Genomic DNA, 20,506 nt, shown 5'->3' with positions numbered 1-20,506 from the left:
GTGAATGAGCTTCATCAACCACCAATCATCCTCATCTCAGCTGCTTTCTGTCCTTGTCCCCTATGCATATTGTGGGGAAAATATGAGAAGAACCATGTTCACAAATTAGGAATGTTTTTCTTTAGGGCTGTGGCCATTGTGAATATCAAGTCCATTTGTATGTTCACTCGGAAAGAATAATCAAGAAGACGTTCTAATTTAACTCTGATGCACCATATAACGGTCGATATTCTGAAGGGGCAGTAGAGAAGGGAACACTCATGCTCTGTGTCTTTCCTGCACAGTTTAGTCTGAAAACATCTGGCCCCTCTAGCTTTCACTTGCTCCTCCCCAAGTGAAGAGGAATGAGTGCTCTGGCTGGTGAGGGCCAACCAGAATGAAGGGATGGTAGGCCCATCTAGTTGTGTGTCTAAAGATTGCCTTTACTCAGTCACTGAGTAAATCATTATAATCACATATATAATCACATATATATTATACATACACATTATATGTGATTATATATATGACATCTGTTATAATATATATATTATATATAATATATAAAATATATAATATATAATATTGTGTATATTATATATTATGTAATATTGTGCATATTATATATTATATAATATATTATGTTATATATTATATATGACATATATTATATAATCTATATATAATATAATAATAGCATATAATATATGTCATATATGTCATATGATTATAATATGAAAAATATATAAAAATATATACATATATTTTTATTATTTATTATTTATATATTATATATTATATGATATATTAATGTTTAATATATAATATGTATTACATTTATATATTATTTATTACATATCTTTTAGATTTCTTTAATGTGACAGAGTTTCACTCTTGTTGCCCAAGTTGTAGTGCAATGGCATGATCTCAGCTCACTGCAACCTCTGCCTCCCGGGTTCAAGCGATTCTCCTGCTTCAGCCTCCCAAGTAGCTGGTATTACAGAGATGTGCTGCCACACCCAGCTAATTTTGTGTTTTTAATGGAGATAGGGTTTCTTCATGTTGGTCAGGCTGGTCTCGAACTCCTGACCTCAGGTGATCCACTTGCCTCTGCCTCCCAAAGTGCTGGGATTACAGGCATGAGCCACTGTGCCTGGCCTAAAATCATGATTTCTAGTCTCTCTTTTGCCTCTGTTCTCCTAATAACAGTCCAAGCAGACCCCGTTGTTCTCTCTCCTTATGTTTCAACTGAGACCAGGTATCTAAGAGGGCCTTCCATCCTTCTTTGCCTCTGCAACCTTTTGGTTCGCAATTTTTGGAGGTCAACTTTATAGTTCTGTTCTCTCTCAATACGTCACTCCCTTCCTGTGTACTACAAGTCGTAAGGCCCAAGGTCTAATGAAGAAAATAGCAAAGCAAACGCCGGCCTCAGGTTTCGTGTGTTCACCCCACACAAGTTTTCCAAAGCCCAGCCTCCTTTTCTTTTGAGGGCTACGTGGCATTTGTTCCAATTTAGAAAGCAGAACTTCCTTTTCCTTCTGGCTGTGCATCTTTTCTTTCTTCACTCTGGGCCAGGCATCTGGAAGTGTGAAGAATAAGTGGCTCTTTGCGCACAAACAGGATTTGCTCACAGTTCCTGTTCATGTTGTCAGGGGTAGAATGAATGTGAAAATGGAAATGACGAAGGCTAGGATGGGCCTGTTTGCGTTGGATTTGAGTTAGGGATATTGGGGTGAATGCATGGTTTGAATTAGGGATATTGGGGTGAACGCATGGTTTTAGTATATATATATATAGCTATAGACATAAATATAGTGTGTATGTGTGTATGTACATATTTTATTTTCTTCCTGTCTTTTGAGAGGTATAAACAACAGCCCAGTAGCACCCAAATTCTGCTTTCTAACTACCCCTCTAAACACCATTCTCCCATTAAAGGAAACAGCATTTCTTGGAGAAATACTGACTACAAAGCTGTGGTAGGAATACATCGAGACAAACCATTTTGTATGAAATAGAGCCTTATGATCTGGCATGGCGGCTCACACGTATAATCCCAGCAATTTGGGAAGCCAAGGTGGAGGGATGACTTGAGGCCAGAAGTTTGAGACCAGTCTCGGCGACATAGCAAGACCTCGTCTCTACAAAAATCAGAAAAAATGAGCCAGGTCTGGTGGTGTGCATCTGTAGTCCCAGCTACTCAGGAGGCTGACGTGGGAGGATGGCTTGAACCCAAGAGTTCAAGGCTGCAGTGAGCTGTGAATGCACCACTGCACTCCAGCCTGAGTGACAGAGGGAGACCTGTCTCTAAAACAATAGCAACAACACCAAACATAGAAATTTGTAACTTTATGCTGACAAAATTAGATTAATGAACTCATAAAATGAATGAAAATTAAAGCTTTCCGTGGCTGCAGAATGCCAGCTTATACGTGGAGAAGGGTGAGTGTCATCGTCCGGCAGGCCTTTTCATGATGGGCTCAGGCTGGAATGTCAGGGCACATCAAGTTAGTGGGTGACGTGTTGATGAGAAACAGGACTCTCATCATCCTCGTGCCACTCCGCTGTGAATCCTAAGTCCTGACAAGGAGTGAAAAGGTGCCTTCAGCGTGGAGGGTTTTACAGACACCTCTCTCACCAAGTGACACAAGATCGTCAAGAATGGGCTGTTGTATGCATTGGTATACTGAGAAACTCACTCTCAAAAACAAAAAGAAGAAGGAGAAGGGGGAAGGGGGAAGGAGGAAGGAGGAAGGAGGAAGGAGGAAGAAGGAAGAAGGAAGAAGGAGCAGCAGCAGCAGTTCGAATTATTGTGTCACGTTGCAATAGCTGTGGCATACCTATTCCAACCACAGCTGATGGCAAGCGGTTGATATGAATTCACAGTCATGCTGAGCGGCGTCGGGAAGCGATGCTGGAATCAGCGTCTGTGAGCCTGCATGGGGCCGGCCCCCTCCCACCACGGGGAGCTCAGCAGTAAGAGACCCTCGGAAGAATGCAGCACCCCACTTTTTATTCTCACCCCAAATGAATGGCCTCATATAATCATACAGAGCATCAGACAAACGCAACTTAAAACAAAAATAATCCCACAAAAGAACTTGCTTATTCTTTTTTTTTAAGTGTTAAGTTCATGAAAGACAGAGAAAGACCAGAGAACTCTTCCAGACTACAGAGAACAGGGGGTTTAACACAAGATGCCCTGAGTTATTCCAGTAGAGTCCTGTCCTCTCCAAGCCCTGAGGGCAGGTGGATGGAATTTAAAGGAGGTCAGCGGATGACATGTCGTATCTGTGTTATGTTTTTGATTTAGAGAACTGTTTTGTTTTTAAAAAGTGGACACTGGATTTTTATGAGAAATGAGTCATCGTGCTTGTAACTTGCCCATAAATCATTTAGAATAAAATAATTTTACAATACACATATAGAGATAGACTTAACAATTCTATCTATAGAGAGATAGATAGTAGATGTTTCAGTTTTATTATGCTACACTTGCACCTTTTCTGTACGTTAGAAATTGTTTCTTTCTAAAGTTTAAAATGAATTTTTAAAAACATTTTATATGGAGAAATGACAAGTCAGCCATAAAGTTTGAATGTGTTAAAGCGTTATCAACATTTAAACTTTTTTGTAATTACGATATTTTAAAAATGTTTGTAAAGGAGATATTAAACCATTTACAAAGTTAGTTATTGAATACAAACAAGAATGAGTAGTTGTAAGAGGTACATATTTCAGAAAAAATAATTGATGTCCATCATTCAATGTTTTAGTGTTTTATTTCTATTTGGACAAACATACGTATGAAGGTCTTTTATTGCAAGCCACTTAACATCATTTTTTGGAAATAGACAGGTTATAAATTATAAATGAATAAAATAGAACAAAATAAATACAACTTTGTGGCTGACAATATTAAAGAGAGGTAAATATAACCGTACTGAGAGGAGAACCTTCAGGGACTATCATACAGTTTCTTTTTCCTTTGTTATGTATTGTTCTATCCAGGCCACAGTAAAACTATATGATCAAAAACATTCTGCCTATGGCAACATTTAAAAAAATCACTCTGTTGCATTTTGTACAGGGGTATAAGCTACTTCTTATAGGCTGTTCTGAGATCCCAGTGTGGAAGCTGCTGCAGGAAAGTGCCCTCTGCAGCTGTGCCTGGGTGCCCAGCCCAGCATCGTGCTCCCAGCCTCCCCTGGCTGGTAGATTCCTGCTTCTCCTGTGTGCCACCAGGGCACCAAGATCCCACATTACTCACAGGATAGCAAATGATTGTTTTTCATAACAGGAGTGCAAACAGGGCTGTCATTCACGGATCTGCTTGCTGAATTAACAATCACTGTTAGGGGGGCCTGAGGATTCACAAAGCACTTTCAAATGCACAGTGCACTTGTTACTCACACACAAGAGACTTGTGATCACCTTTCCTTTATAGAACTGGAGCATACCACAGCATTTTCAGTGACTAGGGGTGGCGGAGTAAGTGGCATCAGAAGTAGGCTTTTCTCCAAACATTGTACATTCTCACAGACATGTGAGAGCTAAGCTATGAGGACGAAAAGGCATGAGAATGATATAATGGACTTTCGGGACTTGGGGGGAAGAGTGGGAGGGGGGTGAGTGATAGAAGACAACAAATATGGTGCAGCGTCTACTGCTTGGGTGATGGGCGCACCAACATCTCACAAATCACCACTAAAGAGTATTTGTGTAACCGAATAAACTACCTGTACCCCAATAACTTACGGAAAATTTTTTAAAACAAGAAATAGGTTTCTCTGATACCACTGTAATACGTCCAGAGAAGATGAACAAAAAAGTCAAACAGGCCGGGCGCAGTGGCTCAAGCCTGTAATCCCAGAATTTTGGGAGGCCGAGGTGGGCAGATCACAAGGTCAGGAGATCGAGACCATCCTGGCCAACATGGTGCAACCCCATCTCTACTAAAAATACAAAAATTAGCTGGGCGTGGTGGCACATGCCTGTAATCCCAGCTATTCAGGAGGCTGAGGCAAGAGAATCACTTGAACTAGGGAGTCAGAGGTTGCAGTGAGCCGAGATCACGCCACTGCACTCCAGCCTGGTGACAGTGAGACTCCATCTCAAAAAAAAAAAAAAAAAGTGAAACTGTGTATGGAATACCTGCATGGGAGATGACTACACTAAGGGCTGGAGGGCATTAAATAAATTTTAAAATGTAAAAGCTGGCGTCTCACATCCCAATGAGGGTACAACTGAAAAAACTGTACCAAGCGTGCAAACGCTGTATGAGAAGTGAAACTGAGCTGATGCTCCTGTCATCGGTAGGTGGAAAGTGGAGAAGAAACATGGTTTTTAAAAGGATTTATAGTTAGTTAAATTGATTTAATGGAGTGGAAAAAGTAACTAATTATACCAAATTCAGGTTAAAACAGTCAAAAAGTAGTGCAGATGATATAATGAAAATGTATTTGGATAAATTAGTTAGATCTATAGTAACATATTGTTCTTTCTACAAATATTGTCCAAAAATACAAAAGTAATGCAATAGTGAGAGGACAACATACGTCATGGAAATTGGATAAAATGGGTAAAAAAAATCAGTACTTTAGTGGAAGTCCCTTTATCTTCATAGTAAAAAGGGCTCTGAGTCGGGCCAGTGAGCAGGTGCAGCTGACACTCCTTCCACTTCTTGCTCCCTTCCTCCTCCCTCACTGGTCTCTCTCCAAGGCTTTGGGTGTGCCCTGTTTTCAGCTGCACAACCAACACTTCGCTTCTTATAGAGGCTGTGGAAAGGAGAGAAGGTGTAGTTTAGGCAGATTAATTTTCTCTTTGGAGACACACCAGGTTATCCGCTTGGCAACCACCCTTCATCTTTCCTCCATTACCTGTTACATAGTTTACAGTAACTTCTCTTCAACATATTTGAGGTGATTAGCAAGGAGAGTTTTATAGTTTGTTACCCCATGGCTTTTTAGTTAAAATATTATGTATGTATCTGTCTATTGTCTGTCTACTTGTCTCTCTGCCTGTCTATCAAATCAAGGTCAAAAAGCAAAAGAGTTACATCAGCAAACACTTCATAAGTGTTTCTCATTCAACCCACACAGTGTTCTTACAGTGAATTACGCACTAAGGATTCAGGCTTAAAATGACCCCACCTCCCAGAGAAAATACCCACCTTGGCAGCCAGGGAAAAACCGATGGAGGAATAGACCCCAAATCTCAAGCAGGAACTCTACCTTCAAAAAGCTCTAAGAGTGTGCACACACACAAACACACATGCACGCCGTTAATAAGGATAACGTGGAGTTCTCTTTTCTCTGCTTTCTCGCTGTTTTTCTTCCGACACACTGCAGTAGCAGCTTCAGTACTGATTGGTCAAAGTTTACTCCTTAAGGCACATGTTTAAACTATGGTGAACCTTTGTAAGCCCAACAGAAGATTCTGTTTGTTAGCCCAAGACCAAGAAGTCCTTACCGTGTCATCAGATTATACCTGACAAAAACTGCCTTTGCATTTGTAGCAGTGTATTTTACTGGGACCTTATTTCAGCTCATTCCACTAGTATTTTTCCCAGCATCGTTCCAGGAGACAGCCAGGTGTTCATACCTTGGGTCTAAAAGCAACAGGTGTTCATACCTGTGGGAGGACCCCCTCCTGGAGTGAGTCTTTCAAAGGGCTCAGCTTTAGAAAGCAGAGAGGATGGTGGTGAAGACAGATGTTGAAGGAGCTGGAGTGACTGACAAGAGGACAGTGATGGTCCTTCCCAGACCTGGGTGTCCTCTAGGAAATTAAGATATCATTGAATTCCTTGCAGGACCACAAGGATGTGACTGGGCCTTGAAAATAAAGTGGTAGCCTGATGCACTTAGGCTAGATTTTGGACCAGGGACTTGTCAAAGAGCATTCTTTCAAAGGTGTGCACAACAACATGAAACTGCTAAAATTCAAGGGTCCGGGTGAGGTTGGAGAATGAGCTTATGTGAAGTAAGGAGTCAGGGACCTGAAAGTCTGAGACTATTGGCTATCCTGGGGCAGGAAAGGAATCCCCAGCCATGGTAAAGATTAAATTTCCCCATCTCCATAGGATGAGTTCTCAAAGCACAGTATAGATCAAGTTGACCTACAATTTCATTAAAAGACACATCTTATGCCCAGGTATAGAAATAAAATGTGCAAGCATTACTTAATTGTAAGCAGATTATTTTGTGTGCAGAACAAATGCATAAGAATAAGGCAAATATCCATTCTGAAGCTCAGTTGATGGCTATTTTGTTAGCCCAGGCAGGAGATGAACATGGTAAGAGCAGAACGGAAGACAGATTAAAGCTGTAACAGTCATGTTTGGCATGGCACCAGTGATCTGCTCATTGCCTTTAATGATTTGATGAGTTTCAAGTCTTTGAGGCTCTGTCGTAATCAGGGAAGGTTCTGCTTTGCACGAAATCGGAGAACAACTAGTATGTTTGGAAAATGGGTTAGTAGTTTATCTGGCTGATAAACCCATGTTTATCTAATAAGTGAGTGACTTAGTTTGGGAAATAAGTGGTTATATTTGAATGACTAGAAATAGGAAAGTCAAAGTGAATCAAAAGAAGGAATGAACATCCCAGGCCTATGATGTGGATCATCTTGAAGCAAGAAAAAATGATTCTGAAAAAACAAGTAATGATAAGAAGCTAGAAAAGCAAGCAGCAGTCAGATCACGCAGGGTCTTGGAGCCAAATCAAGGAGTGTGAAATTTGTTCCTAAGATGATGAGGAATCTATGAGAATTTTAACATGTCTCATCATATATACATTTGTAAAGTGCTTTCTGACTGCTGAATAGAGAATGCATTGAATTAGGAAAAGATCGGGCTCAAAAAAACAAGTTAGAAGATTATTGCACTAATTCTGGTTAACATAAGGCTGCCTGCCCTGGGGTGATTGGTTGTGAAGATAATATGAAGTAAGTGAAATAACTTGGGAAAATATTTGGAGAGCACGCCAGTAAGGGCCTGATGACTGATTGGAGGGCAGTTTGGGGTCATGGAGAAGGAGGAAGCTTTGAATGTGATGACGTGGATGAATGCCGATGGTAGTGTTAAGAAACATTAGAGACCTACGTGATGTTTCAGGGATAGATTAGGCGTTAAGTTTGACACACATAGTGTTTAAAAAGTCTCTTATAGGCTGGGCGCGGTGGCTCAAAGTAATTCCAGCACTTTGGGAGGCTGAGGCAGGCGGATCACGAGGTCAGGAGATCGAGACCATCCTGGCTAACACGATGAAACTCCGTCTCTACTAAAAATACAAACAAGAAAAAAAAAGCCTCTAATAAAGAGACAGTCAGAGTCCTTGCCTGGGGTCATTGGTCTGATCAAATCTCTTGGGGACCGGGCACAGTGGCTCACACCTGTAATCCCAGCACTTTGGGAGGCCGAGGCGAGCAGATCACTTGAGGTCAGGAGTGTGAAACCAGCCTGGCCAACATGGTGAAACCCCATCTCTACTAAAAATACAAAACTTAGCAGGACATGGTGGAGCATGCCTGTAATCTCAGCTACTTGGGAAGCTGAGGCAGGAGAATCACTTGAACCTGAAAGTGGAGGTTGCAGTGAGCCAAGATGGCACCACTACACTCCAGTCTGGGTGACAGAGTGAGACTCCATCTAAAAAATAAAATAAAATCTGTTGGGGAATATTGGATTGTTTAAGTGGTGAGCTAAGGATGATAGGCAATCTTATCTTTTCAATAATGTTCATCTGTTTTGAATAATTATCAATTTATTTCTTTGCTTTGTTATTTAAATTATCACTTCTCCCTTTATGCCAGTACTATGCTCAACGTAGCTCACTTCAATAATTTATCTACACTGTGGTGAGTTTTACACAATGGATATTTCTTTGACGTCGAGTATGTATACACTTCTAATTTAGAGAATGATTTTACTAGAGTATTGAACATACACACATCAGGAGAAAGAGACTTAAACTTGTCTGTTATTTTTCCATATTATGATACATTCCACCAAAATGTCTCAAACTTCTGAGTGATGAACGATTTTTTCTTCCTCAGCACCTGCCAGCATCATTACTTCTTTCTTACCCTGGTCCTCTGTACCTGTATCGCCCTTTCCAATCGGTTAGTTACTGTGATGCAGGCTAGAACATTTTAAGTAAAGAAATCACTGTGTCAAAATAGCCCTATATATTCCTTTTCATGCATCTTTAGTTGAAATCATCAACAGATCCAGGGGGAACGTTATTCAGCATGAGTCACGTAGCGGATCAGGAAGAGCATATATACGTGGTCAAAAGCAACATCTTCTGAAGGATATCTCAGATCAGTATCCACCTGGTCCGACTGCTCCTCCAACCCTCATTACACTTGGCTGTTGAACTTTTCTGTCCTCTCTGCTCATGTCAAGTAAAAAACTAAATTTAATAAGCAGAAGATTACATGGATAAAACAATGCAAAACAAACCCTCATGGTACAATAGAAAGCACAAGAGAAAGGTGTCACATCGACTTGAGCAGGTCAGAGCAGACAATGGCTTTTTACTGTACCTAGAAAAATAGAATGGCTGAATACATAATAAAACCAATACTCAGATTAAATATGTGGCAATCAGACAAACTATAGAGATTTGTAAGCCTAATAAGTATCCTCATGTATTTTATATTTAGAAAAGTGAATGTATTTGTAGTGTTAAAATTCTATCTGCATTGTTTCTTATAGGCACCACGGTACCAGCACTGCTGAACAGTACTTCCAACCAACTCTACCTGCATTTCCAATCTGACATTAGTGTGGCAGCTGCTGGTTTCCACCTGGAATACAAAAGTAAGGTCAACTCTTTCTGCATACAGCTTTCACTGTTATACTGAGTCATTTTTTAAAGAAAAAATAAATCATGCTCTTATTAAACAGTGAAATATTATTATTCTATAACTGTGTAAGACTTGCATGAAATTGAGTCTTATGAAAACTGGCTCTATGAAATACATAAGCCAGGTGCGGTGGCTCATGCCTATAATCCCAGCATGTTGGGAGGCAGAGGTGGACGGATCACCAGAGATCAGGTGTTCAAAATCAGCCTGTCCAACATGGAGAAACCCCATCTCTACTAAAAAATAATAATAATAATACTAATACAAAACAAAAAATTAACCAGGCATGGTGACGGGCACCTGTAATCCCAGCTACCTAAGAGGCTGAGGCAGGAGAATCACTTGAACCTGGGAGGCAGAGGTTGCAGTGAGCCAAGATTGCCCCACTGCACTCCAGCCTGGGTGACAGAGCGACACTCTGTTTTAAAAACAAACAAACAAAAAGAAATATATATTACGAGAGACAAATTAATGGGTAAATGTGTAAGTCCGAATCTGGAGTGATTAGATACAACAACTGCTATAATTTCAGGTTGTTTGCATTTAAAAGCACAAAAATGAACCATTGTAATATTACTAGTTTTTATGAGTTATTAAAAAATACTCATATTAGCATCCCCAAAACGTGGACAATCCTACTTTCTGGCTAGATAATGGTCATAAGCCTCTTCTATTTCTAGTCTCAAAGGCAGTTAAAGTAAGAACTAGCAGAGAGCTGCTGCTCCGGTGCCTCCATTTGTGTATTATTCATTTTAATTGGAAGAAGGTATCGCACAGTAGACTCTAACCTTTTAGAGATGGATGTGAGACTGAGTTAATAGTCTGATAAATGGAATGACAAAGGTCAAATTCACAAATCTTTTTTGGCGTTTGATTATGTAGGTAAACCTTGTAAAAGCGAAATAAGATTTTCCAATGAGTAAGGTTTATTTTAGGACCTGTTTTCAAGTACTAAAAATGTTTAACGTTGATATTCATCTCCTTTAATAAGCAGTTGCAAATAAGCAAATACATGGATAAGCTTTAATAAGTGATCTTTTGAATTGAGATAAACCGTTTGCGAGGATGTAAATGCATGCATATTTTTGAAAGGCCAGATTTCCAGCTGATGATAAATATTCTACGCCAGGCACAAACCACAGGGCTGTTTCACATTCCGGTTAAATTTTCCTGCTTATTATGGGCATTTGTATGCAAGCTTATCTCAGTTTATGTGAATAGGACTACTTCAGTGACAGTGTAAAATGATCCTGTGGATGTTACTTATGTAGGATGTGTCTGGAAAAATCGGCTACTTTGATATACTTTGTGAATCTCTATAGATAGAAAAACATAAGCCTTATTTATGATAGTATTTAAAAATTCACTAATAGTTTCGGAGGGGTTAGTACTGATGAATGCTCTTATTCTCAAAGTTATCCTGTAACATCTGGGCTTTTATTCATTTGTCTTGCAAAGAAGTGCTAGTGAAATAATTCATCTATGCTTATTATTATATACAGTGAGATATGCACTTACCTGGGCTTCAGCCCCATCAATATAATTATCTACATTTCTCTTTCTTCCTAGACAATATCATTCATTTAAAAAGAGAGACTAACATATTTCTCATTCAGATGAACTTTGAGAATCCAAGCTTTTGTTTAATTATTTAATGTATTTTTTAAATTGGGCTAAACATAATGCTCCATTTTTATTTATTTTCTTTTTCAAGGGGTTGTTTTTGATGCTAACACCATTCTGATCGTTGATGCCATTCGAGTATTAAGAGGAACTCATTTCTCTGTTCTTATTCTTCATGCCAGAATTTGAAATAGAGATTTTAGAAAGTATTTGTAGAATTAACCTTACTACAATTAGCGTCAGATGGTATAAGGACTGTTGATGCAAATCATCAAGAGTTTTTCTGATATCTTAAAGTTGTTGACATATTTTTGCATTTAGTTTAAGATATGGACTGCCAATCTACAAATCTCTAAATTCAGATTTTTCAGCAAAGTTTATGTCCATTAAATAAAAATGGAGAAAACAGTAGGCACTGACTCTGTGCCAGGCCTTGCTCTAAACTTGTTATCGTTTTTTACTTATTTGTACTTAAAACTGCCCTATATTTTTGAAGTCTGCTCAGTTTTTCCAAATGAAGAAGCATAACATAGAGCATGTTTAGCCTTCCTGGGTCCTAGCCACACCGTTAAAAACAGACGGCATGCAGAGGCAGGCCTGAAAAGTGCATTTGATTACAAACACCATTTACTGAGCACCCTGTGAGGTATCCAGACTACCCCATCAGGAATGTGACATACAGATGGCTGTTTTACAAACGGTGACACCAGTTCTCTCTGAAAACTGTCTGGAGAATCAAGGAGCGTGTGAGTCCGTACTGAGAATCAAGTTTGCCTGGTTCTAAAACCTGTGCCGTGAAGGCTTATCTACATCTACTTCCGTCTCAGGAGTTCTTTTCTCATACAGAAGTGAAAACTAGGCCCCCTTAACCATAGTACATCCACATAGACACTGGTGGAAATTTATCAAACAAACACCAAACGCTTATATTTGAAAGATGGGCTGTAAAATAGTATTGATAGCAAAAGCAATTCCCAGAAGCTCTGGTTTAATGTATGCGATCTAGATTCTCTGTGATCTTACAGAATCCAAGTAAAAGCAAAACAATCAGCACCTTTGCATTGTCAATATATTCTACAGCCATTTAGTCTTTGTTCACGTTATTTAACTTAACTGGACATTGGAGAATTAACACAGGTGTCACTCTTGCTCTGCGTTCTCTTCTAAAGAAAACTAATGAAACCAAAACAAAACACATATCCAGATATCTTAGACTGCAACGGTGTGAACAGTGATAATATTGGTTTATCCTGGAAATTACAAAGCCTAACCTCACGGTGTACAGAATGGATCTTACTGCTGGGCAACAAGGTGGCAGTGACTATTTTTGAACTGAGTATTGATCTGGTGGAAGCTGGTGGAAGGAACAGCAGGATCGAACACACGGGCCCGAAGATTGGAGTGTTTCTATTGACCCCATCTGTTTTTTGATTACTTCTTCCACATTCTCTGACAGCTTTTGGTGTAATTAAGTATTTTTATTGCCCCAGTTATCCCTACTATGGGCTTATTAGGTAAGGTTTTTTAATATTGTCGTGGTCTCCTAGAGATTGGAACATGCATTTTATAGAGCAGAGCTTACCTTCAAATAATCTTATGTCACTTTATGTGTAATATGAGAACCTGAAACGGTTGGTTTTGCTGCTCCTCTGCAGTGGTTTAAGGTTTGTGTTTCCCAAGAGCAAAGCTTCAGGGACATACATGCATGGTGTTTCAAGCCCTCTCGTGACAGAGCCTCCGCACTGGAGGCTGGGAGAGCTCTTTCTGGGCTCCAGCTGTGCCCCCAGCCTTTCTTATAGTCCCCTGATAGAGGCCTGTGGATGGAACAGCAGACTCCCCTTGCATCTGGGTCCAGAGCCACACAAGGCCCAGGCTCCACTTGCAGCAGTTGACACGTGTTAAGCAGGTGGTTCTTTTCTGGTCACCTTTCCCCATTATTTCACCGCACACATAGCATGTGGGTCTCGTCTCTTCTGGGGGACTTTGTCCTTTAGCAATGAGGTCACCAAGCCAGGCATGGTGGCTTACGCTTGTAATCCAAGCACTTTGGGAGGCTGTGGTGAGTGGACTGCTTGAGCCCAGAAGTTCAAGACCAGCCTGGGCAACATGGCAAAACCTCATCTCTATAAAAACTACAAAATTAGCCAGGCACGGTGGCCTCACCTGTAGTCCTAGCTACTCAGGAGGCTGAGGTGGGATGATCACTTGAGCCCAGAAGGCTGAGGCTACAGACAGCTATGATTGCACCACTGCACTCTAGCCTAGGAGACAGAGCAAGACCCTGTCAAGAGAAAAGAAAAGAAAAGAAAAGAAAAGAAAAGAAAAGAAGACAAGAAAGAAAGAAAGGAAGGAAGGAAGGAAGGAAGGAAGGAAGGAAGGAAGGAAGGAAGGAAGGAAGGAAGGCAGGCAGGCAAATAACGAAAGAAAAGAAGAGGAGGAGGACGAGGAGGAGGGGAGGGGAGAGGAGAGGAGAGGAGAAGAGAGGAGAGGAGAGGCAAAAAACAAACAGACACAAAAGGAAATGAGGTCACCTGGGTACGTGCCACGCAGCTCCCAGATGGGTTCAAGAAAAGCTATCATTTTATAGTTTAGTATTTTTACATTGTTGAAGTGGGAGGGATGTTTTATTTTGCAGATTTCTACATCCCAAGTGGATGGGATTTTTACACTGTTCTAATTCACGGGGTTTTACAATTTAAGGATTTGAAAACTTCTCCAGTAGGTTTTAAAATTACTCTAGAAATGTTAAGGGTCTTAGGGGTTTGAAAATTGCCCTAGTTCAAGGATAGTTATACGAATACTAAAATATTTTTTAGGTTAACCATGAAGAAGCTTTTCTTCAATGCTCATTTTAAAATGAAATCTATCTATCTGTCGCCCACATAACTTTAACATAGTGATGGGTTTCATCGTAACTGTGAAAACATTCACAGATGTTCACAGATAAATTATAGAATTAAATTTAATGTGTAGTCTCATTAAAGATTAATTATTAGCAGAATGGTTCCCTCTAATTAAGAATTGCTTTCCATTTAGAGATTGCTTACAATAGAAACTATTTTGATTTTAATATATAATAATGCTTGTTTAATCACATTTTTCACTTTTAGGCCTTTTTACTAAATTTGACTATGATTATGATACAGCTTATAGGTATTTCTGTCTTTCCAAGTTATTTCTAATTTAGCTTCTAACAAGACAGTGAAACATTCAATACCTCATCTAATGACATCTATCCAAAATTAATATTATAAACCTAATCGGTGTGTTTGAACTCAAGCAAAAGACTACTGCAGTTATCCTAGCTTCTTTAGCATTAATGTATGCCACCGAATCAAAATAGCTCCAAAGTAATTCTATCTATATAAGCTTTTTATTTCACTGCCTTTCTTAAAAGGTTGCTTTTTCTCCTAATTCACATTCATTACTAGGAAACCCAGTGAAGTTAACCAAATATGTTTAGAATCCATAAGATATGATACTAAGATATCCTGCAAAGCAAATTTAAGTTGCTCTTTCTGAAACAGTAGCCCAGCAGTAGACATGGTCCAATGTGGAAGCCATACTCCCACGTCTAAAGCTCTGCTCTTAGATACAGAACCCTATGCAGAGGGAACAGGGCCTTAAACATGAAAGCCATGGCAAAGGCAACCTCAGGAAGGAAGGGAGGGAGGGAGGAAAAAAAGAAAAGGAAGGAAGGAAGGAGGAAGGAAGGAAGGAGGAAGGAAGGAAGGAGGAATGAAGTACTGAAGGAAGGGAGGAGGAAGGAGATTTCGTACAAGCACCCCAAAACTTAAGTCGAGTCCTTTCTGGATTCTGAAAACTCCTACCCTTCTTTCCTGTACTGAAGTCTGCGTGGCTTACGTTCCATTCGTTCCTTATTCCTTCAGGATCTGTCCGTTTCACCCGTCCGACACCATGCCGCATGCATGCAGGCATTCCTTGGCAAAGAAAAATGAATCAGGAAGAAGCGAGTGGTAAGAAGGATGAGCGGATGTGCGTAAGTCGTTCTCAACATCAAGGCCACACGGAGTCTCATTAGAAATCCTGATAGAAAAATTGCAGTATCATATTTACAATACATTCTGAATAAGGTAGGAGTTTGAATCAGTGATTTGTGGTTATGAGGAAAAAAGAGATAATTGGAAGAAAACAAATAGAACAACTCTTTCATTATTTGAATTGATGCTATTTCTTTACCAGGTGGGAGTAAAATTGAGACATTGTTTCTACATTTTTAGTAAAGGTGAAAGTTCAAAGTATTACTTTTCTTTAGTCAAATGATTTTTATCATTATCATCTAAACATAAATATTTTGCTATTATACCTGATTTGATTCAGACTTTTATATTTTGCAATTATTAATGTGTGTAGATAATGTTGTGATATAGTACTACTATTTCAAAGGCACTGAGTTCAAAACTTATTATACATGATTAAGTCATTCTTGTATGTTTTTATATAATTGGTAGTTAGATATATGGTGAAAAAATATGTCATGAGTGAATAAAATTTCACTCAAAAATACATAGTTAAACATGTAAAAAATAAGTATATCTAGATTTTTTTAAAGTAGTAAGCTGCCTTCTCTTTAAGTATTTGATGCAACATAAAAAAGTGTGTACAATAAAAAAAATATTTAACGGAAAAATTTTTAAAGGCAGGCAAACCAAAGAGAAAGATGTAAATATATTAGACACCTAGATTTTTAAAATAACTATTATTAGGCTTTACATTTAGCTGTAAATGTTCTGAAATTATCTTTTTGAAAAGAAAACACAGTAATTAAGAGAGATAACCTCTTTCTTAGTTCTGTATTCTAAAAGGTACTTGTTGTTTGTGAGAACATAGTCTTTTAAAAATTTTTCTAGAAAATATAGAAGTGATCTTTATGTCTCAATTTTTATTGTTTGTTTTTTGAGACAGAATCTCACTCTGTGGCCCAGGCTGGAGTGCAGTGGCATGATCTCAACTCACTGCAGCTTTAACCTCTTGGCCTCAAGCAATCCTCTCACCTCAGCCTCTGGAATAGGTGGGACGGAAGATGAATGCCACCACACTCAGCTCATTTTTTGTATTCTTAATAGAGACAGGGTTTTACCATGTTGCCCAGGCTAGTCACAAGTTCCTGAGCTTAAGCCATCTTCCCACCTCAACCTCCTAAAGTGCTGGAATCACAGGCTTGAGCCACTGTGCCCGGACTCTGTCTCAATTTTTGATATAATGTTGGGAACATAATATATAATTAACTGAATTAATTTCTGCAGGTGACTATGCTGATGATTAAATTGGTCGATAGACTATTACTGTGAAGTCATGCTTCTTATGAATGTGCCATTAAAATACTTCCTTAATTCTTGTTTTTAGTGATTAAGTATGAGCTACATTTCATTTCCTCATCTCAACACAGGTACTTAGAAGGAAGTATCTAAATGAGGATTAAAATTCTGGAAAATGCCTATGTCCTTTGAAATAAAACATACTAAACATTTTTAGCAGGACGTTGCCATTATTGAATGTAGATAACTTGGATTAGCTCCCTATAATTACAATAATCCTTATAAGCACATTCAAATTATTAATACATGCTTTCATGGCACTTAAATATTACATTAACACTACTGACGAGAGTTCTCAATTTGAATTTTGGTGGGCATGAGTAACATCACAGGAAATGTGAGATACGGAGAAAGCAGAACTCCAATATAGCAAGTGTGTTTACAGAGATTTCATTCTGTGCACTCAGAGACGAGAGCTTACTATCTCCAACAAAGGAAGCACCGTATAAACCAGCATTCACCCAATCGTGTAATGAAGTAATCTTCTTAATTGCCTCATGTTAAGACACTTACTGCATGTATTTCTGTATTAATCACTCCAGAAGATCTTTTTCCACATATGCATTTCAAACAATTTTCCTAAGACCCACCTTCAGCTTCACAGTTTGGCCACAAAGAATGCATTCTTGTGTCCCATTAAAATTGCTTTCATTAACATCAATCAATGATTATTCACGTCTCTCTCATCCCTACTGTTCTCAGTGCACCAAGGACCATGGAAGTATCTAAAACAATGTAAATTCTGGCTTCTGTCTTACATCACAGAGATTTCCAGAGCCTCTTCTGGGAATGTCAAGTCACTTCTACAATATTATTTTAGGCATTCAATATTTATTTGTGTGTTGACTGTAACACAAAAAAACTAATAACAGATTAAAACCTTACTTCTACTGGTGATATTTTGGCCTTTTAACAATTACTCAATGTAAGGGACAGGTCCAAAATAAATTACCTATTGTGGGATCTATCCAGCAGCCCACAGTGCAATGGGGCTCTCTCTTTGTTCCCAGGCAGATCGGCAGGTCGAGAAATAATAGACACACACAAGATAGTGAAAGCTGGGTCCAGGAGGGTCACCACCTTCTGGTCCCACAGTGCCGCCCATGCACTGGATATACCAACATTTATTATTAAGTTTAGTGAGGGCGGGGGTAGGTTGGTGGGGGATTTAGGGTCATTTGATTATGAGGTGAGATGGTCACATGAGGATGAAGTAATTCTTTAACATAACATCTGTATGCAGAAGTACAGTATACAGAGATAAGAATTTACAAGATAGTGTGTGCATCAGTAATTTCTAACAGAGCCTTAAAACAGAAACACAGTCTTTCCATAACCTATGATTAGCAAGATATTAATCAGCAGTAACAGCTGCAGCAAAAGCTGGTCACAAACAATCCTTAGAAACAGGACGTGAAGCTAGACAACCAGTTACACCAGAAATTCTCAGAAGGGAGTATTCTTTAACCCTAAAGAGGCCTAGAAGAGCCGTGGCAAGAGAAGGCATTTATAGCCCTATCTTATGCATATGGACAGGCGTCCCTCATGCGTCCGTTTATAGGCTGTCCACAAGGGTCGCATTCCATTCCCAGAGCTATGAACATCTGCTTTTCTGGGATAGGAATCTTGGTGATGTGAAACGTCCCTGACTGCACGTCCATTCACAGGCTCTCTGCAGGGGGAAGCACATCACGCACTATTGGCTCATTCTGGCAGTCCAACCTGGCATTGTCTTTACACAATCCTGCATGCAATTTTGTATTTACAATAATCAGGAGCATTTCATCTTTTATGCCATAACGATACTTTCAGGGGGTCTCCCTACAATTACCTATTCACATGATGCTTCAGTTGACGTCCTTCCTAAATAAAGTGATTGAAATAAAGTTGTCCTTGACAAGTCTTTGGAGTTTCCATTGTAATGTATTTGACAAGGCAGGGGCAGGGGTGGACTTATCCTACAATCACTTCTCGGGACAGCCACTTACGATTCCCTCAGTTATTTAAGAGGTAGGTCCTATGAGTAACGTCATGTACTTACAAGCTGAACTCCTGGTTATTGCTTCAGAAAATCATCAATCATGAAACAAATTTTGCTGCTTCTCACTCTACTGTTGTTTTAGAATTTATGCATGTGGGAAAGGGTTTCATTGGAAATTGACAACTGCCATTGGGTGCATCTGCCCTTGTGCCTCATGGGAGACGATGTTTAGTTTGTTTTCCGTTAGGAATGACCTTCGCAGAGCGCATGTGGGCCTTCCTCCCATCTCCCCTGAGGGTGATCCTTTCTCCATTCCCCTTCCCATAAGTGTCCTGTAGGTTCCCTATGTGCACCACTGATTATGCACACTCCACTCATATGTCCGGCTCTGCCCTCTTGACTCTGTAAGTAGAGTCACAACCAGACAACAAGATCAATGTGGTCTCTGCTAATGTCAAATTTACATTCTTGAGGTGGGGGCACAATTAGAAAGAAAATACCTAAATCTGGTTGTAGGTTATAAGCACCTTGAAGCAAATTGGCAGGGTTCTGAGGTGCAGATGACAGCAGAACCTCAGATTAAAAGTATCCCTGGAAAGAAAATGAGCAGTAGTCAGCCATAAATCACTTAGAAAAAAATGCTGTAATTGAAATCAAATAGCAATACAGAGACCCCAGGTGAAAAGAACCTAGCACATTTGTGAAACAAAACACACAAGGAAGGGCTGTGAGCAATCAGAAAAGGAAGAAAAAGAAGAAAAGGAAAGAAACAAGGCTGAAAAGAAGGGGCAAGAGCCACAGTGTGCAGTACGTTGTAGCCCAGGATTTATTCTAAGAGTAATTGGAAGTCATTGACTCTACATAGTTCTGAGACAGGCAAGGACTCGCTTTACTGCATAAGGCAACTCTTAGGCTTTTGTAGATCCTTAAGTTTTTGAGTAAGTTTACTTTCATTAAATATAATATCATTTAGGTAGGTCTAGCCTTTGGAAACGGAAGCATGCTACAGAAAGGAAAACTGTTGAGTCACAGTGGATTTCTGAGCCCAAATATAGAGACATTGGATGCAAAATATTTAGCAAGTATTAAACTGGCTTTATCTGAGCACACATATATCCTCTCTTCCCAAATAATAGGTAAATCTAAAGGGAGGATACTACAGAGAATATATTTCAATAGAGACCTAGATACAGAGAAGTATATTGTCTCATTGACAAGTGGTGCTCACTTGAAAATTATGATTATTCTGTTTTTTAAAATCATTCCTTTGGTTTCAGAATATGCTTACTAGCTTTAGAATTCATGATGTTATTCTACCAAATTTATCTCTTGGATGTTAAAACTTGAAAGAATTCTCTATTCTACCGCAGGTCTTGCAAATTTTTCATGGTAAGTAACCAGGGAATAAAGACTCTAGAAATGGAATAAGTAATGACTAGTGGCTCTGTGACTTAGCCAACCACCAACTAATCATTTATGAAAACTTCAGTCCCGTCATACTTTTGATCAAGGCTGTAGACACAGGGGAGTGGACTTTAGACATGTAAGTGGTATTGAGATGGTTGGTGAGTAAAGTTTTGAGTGGTAAAAAGTGAAATAGTATTTCAAGTGGAAATCAGGCTGGGATGTTTGGAGTCCCTCCACTCTCCTTTGCCAGGCTGTCGATTCTTTACGTCCTGTTGAATAAGTAAAAATGAAGTCAAAACTTTCTTTC

At 39.3% G+C, this 20,506-nt stretch overlaps 1 protein-coding gene across 1 annotated transcript in view; it reads left to right on the top strand.

Moving 5' to 3' along the window:
* The window catches only part of CSMD1 (CUB and Sushi multiple domains 1), a 2,044,058-nt gene that overhangs the window by 1,807,049 nt on the left and 216,503 nt on the right, over positions 1–20,506 (top strand). The window contains exon 37 of the mRNA XM_030937494.1: positions 9,698–9,802. Within this exon, the coding sequence (XP_030793354.1) occupies positions 9,698–9,802 (105 nt within the window). The remainder of the gene's footprint in view (positions 1–9,697; positions 9,803–20,506) is intronic.

This window comes from Rhinopithecus roxellana, chromosome 9 (assembly GCF_007565055.1).
Source record: "Rhinopithecus roxellana isolate Shanxi Qingling chromosome 9, ASM756505v1, whole genome shotgun sequence".
Lineage (NCBI taxonomy): Eukaryota > Metazoa > Chordata > Mammalia > Primates > Cercopithecidae > Rhinopithecus > Rhinopithecus roxellana.
Note: the sequence above shows the minus strand (reverse complement) of the source record. Positions and strands in the feature narration are given on the sequence as shown.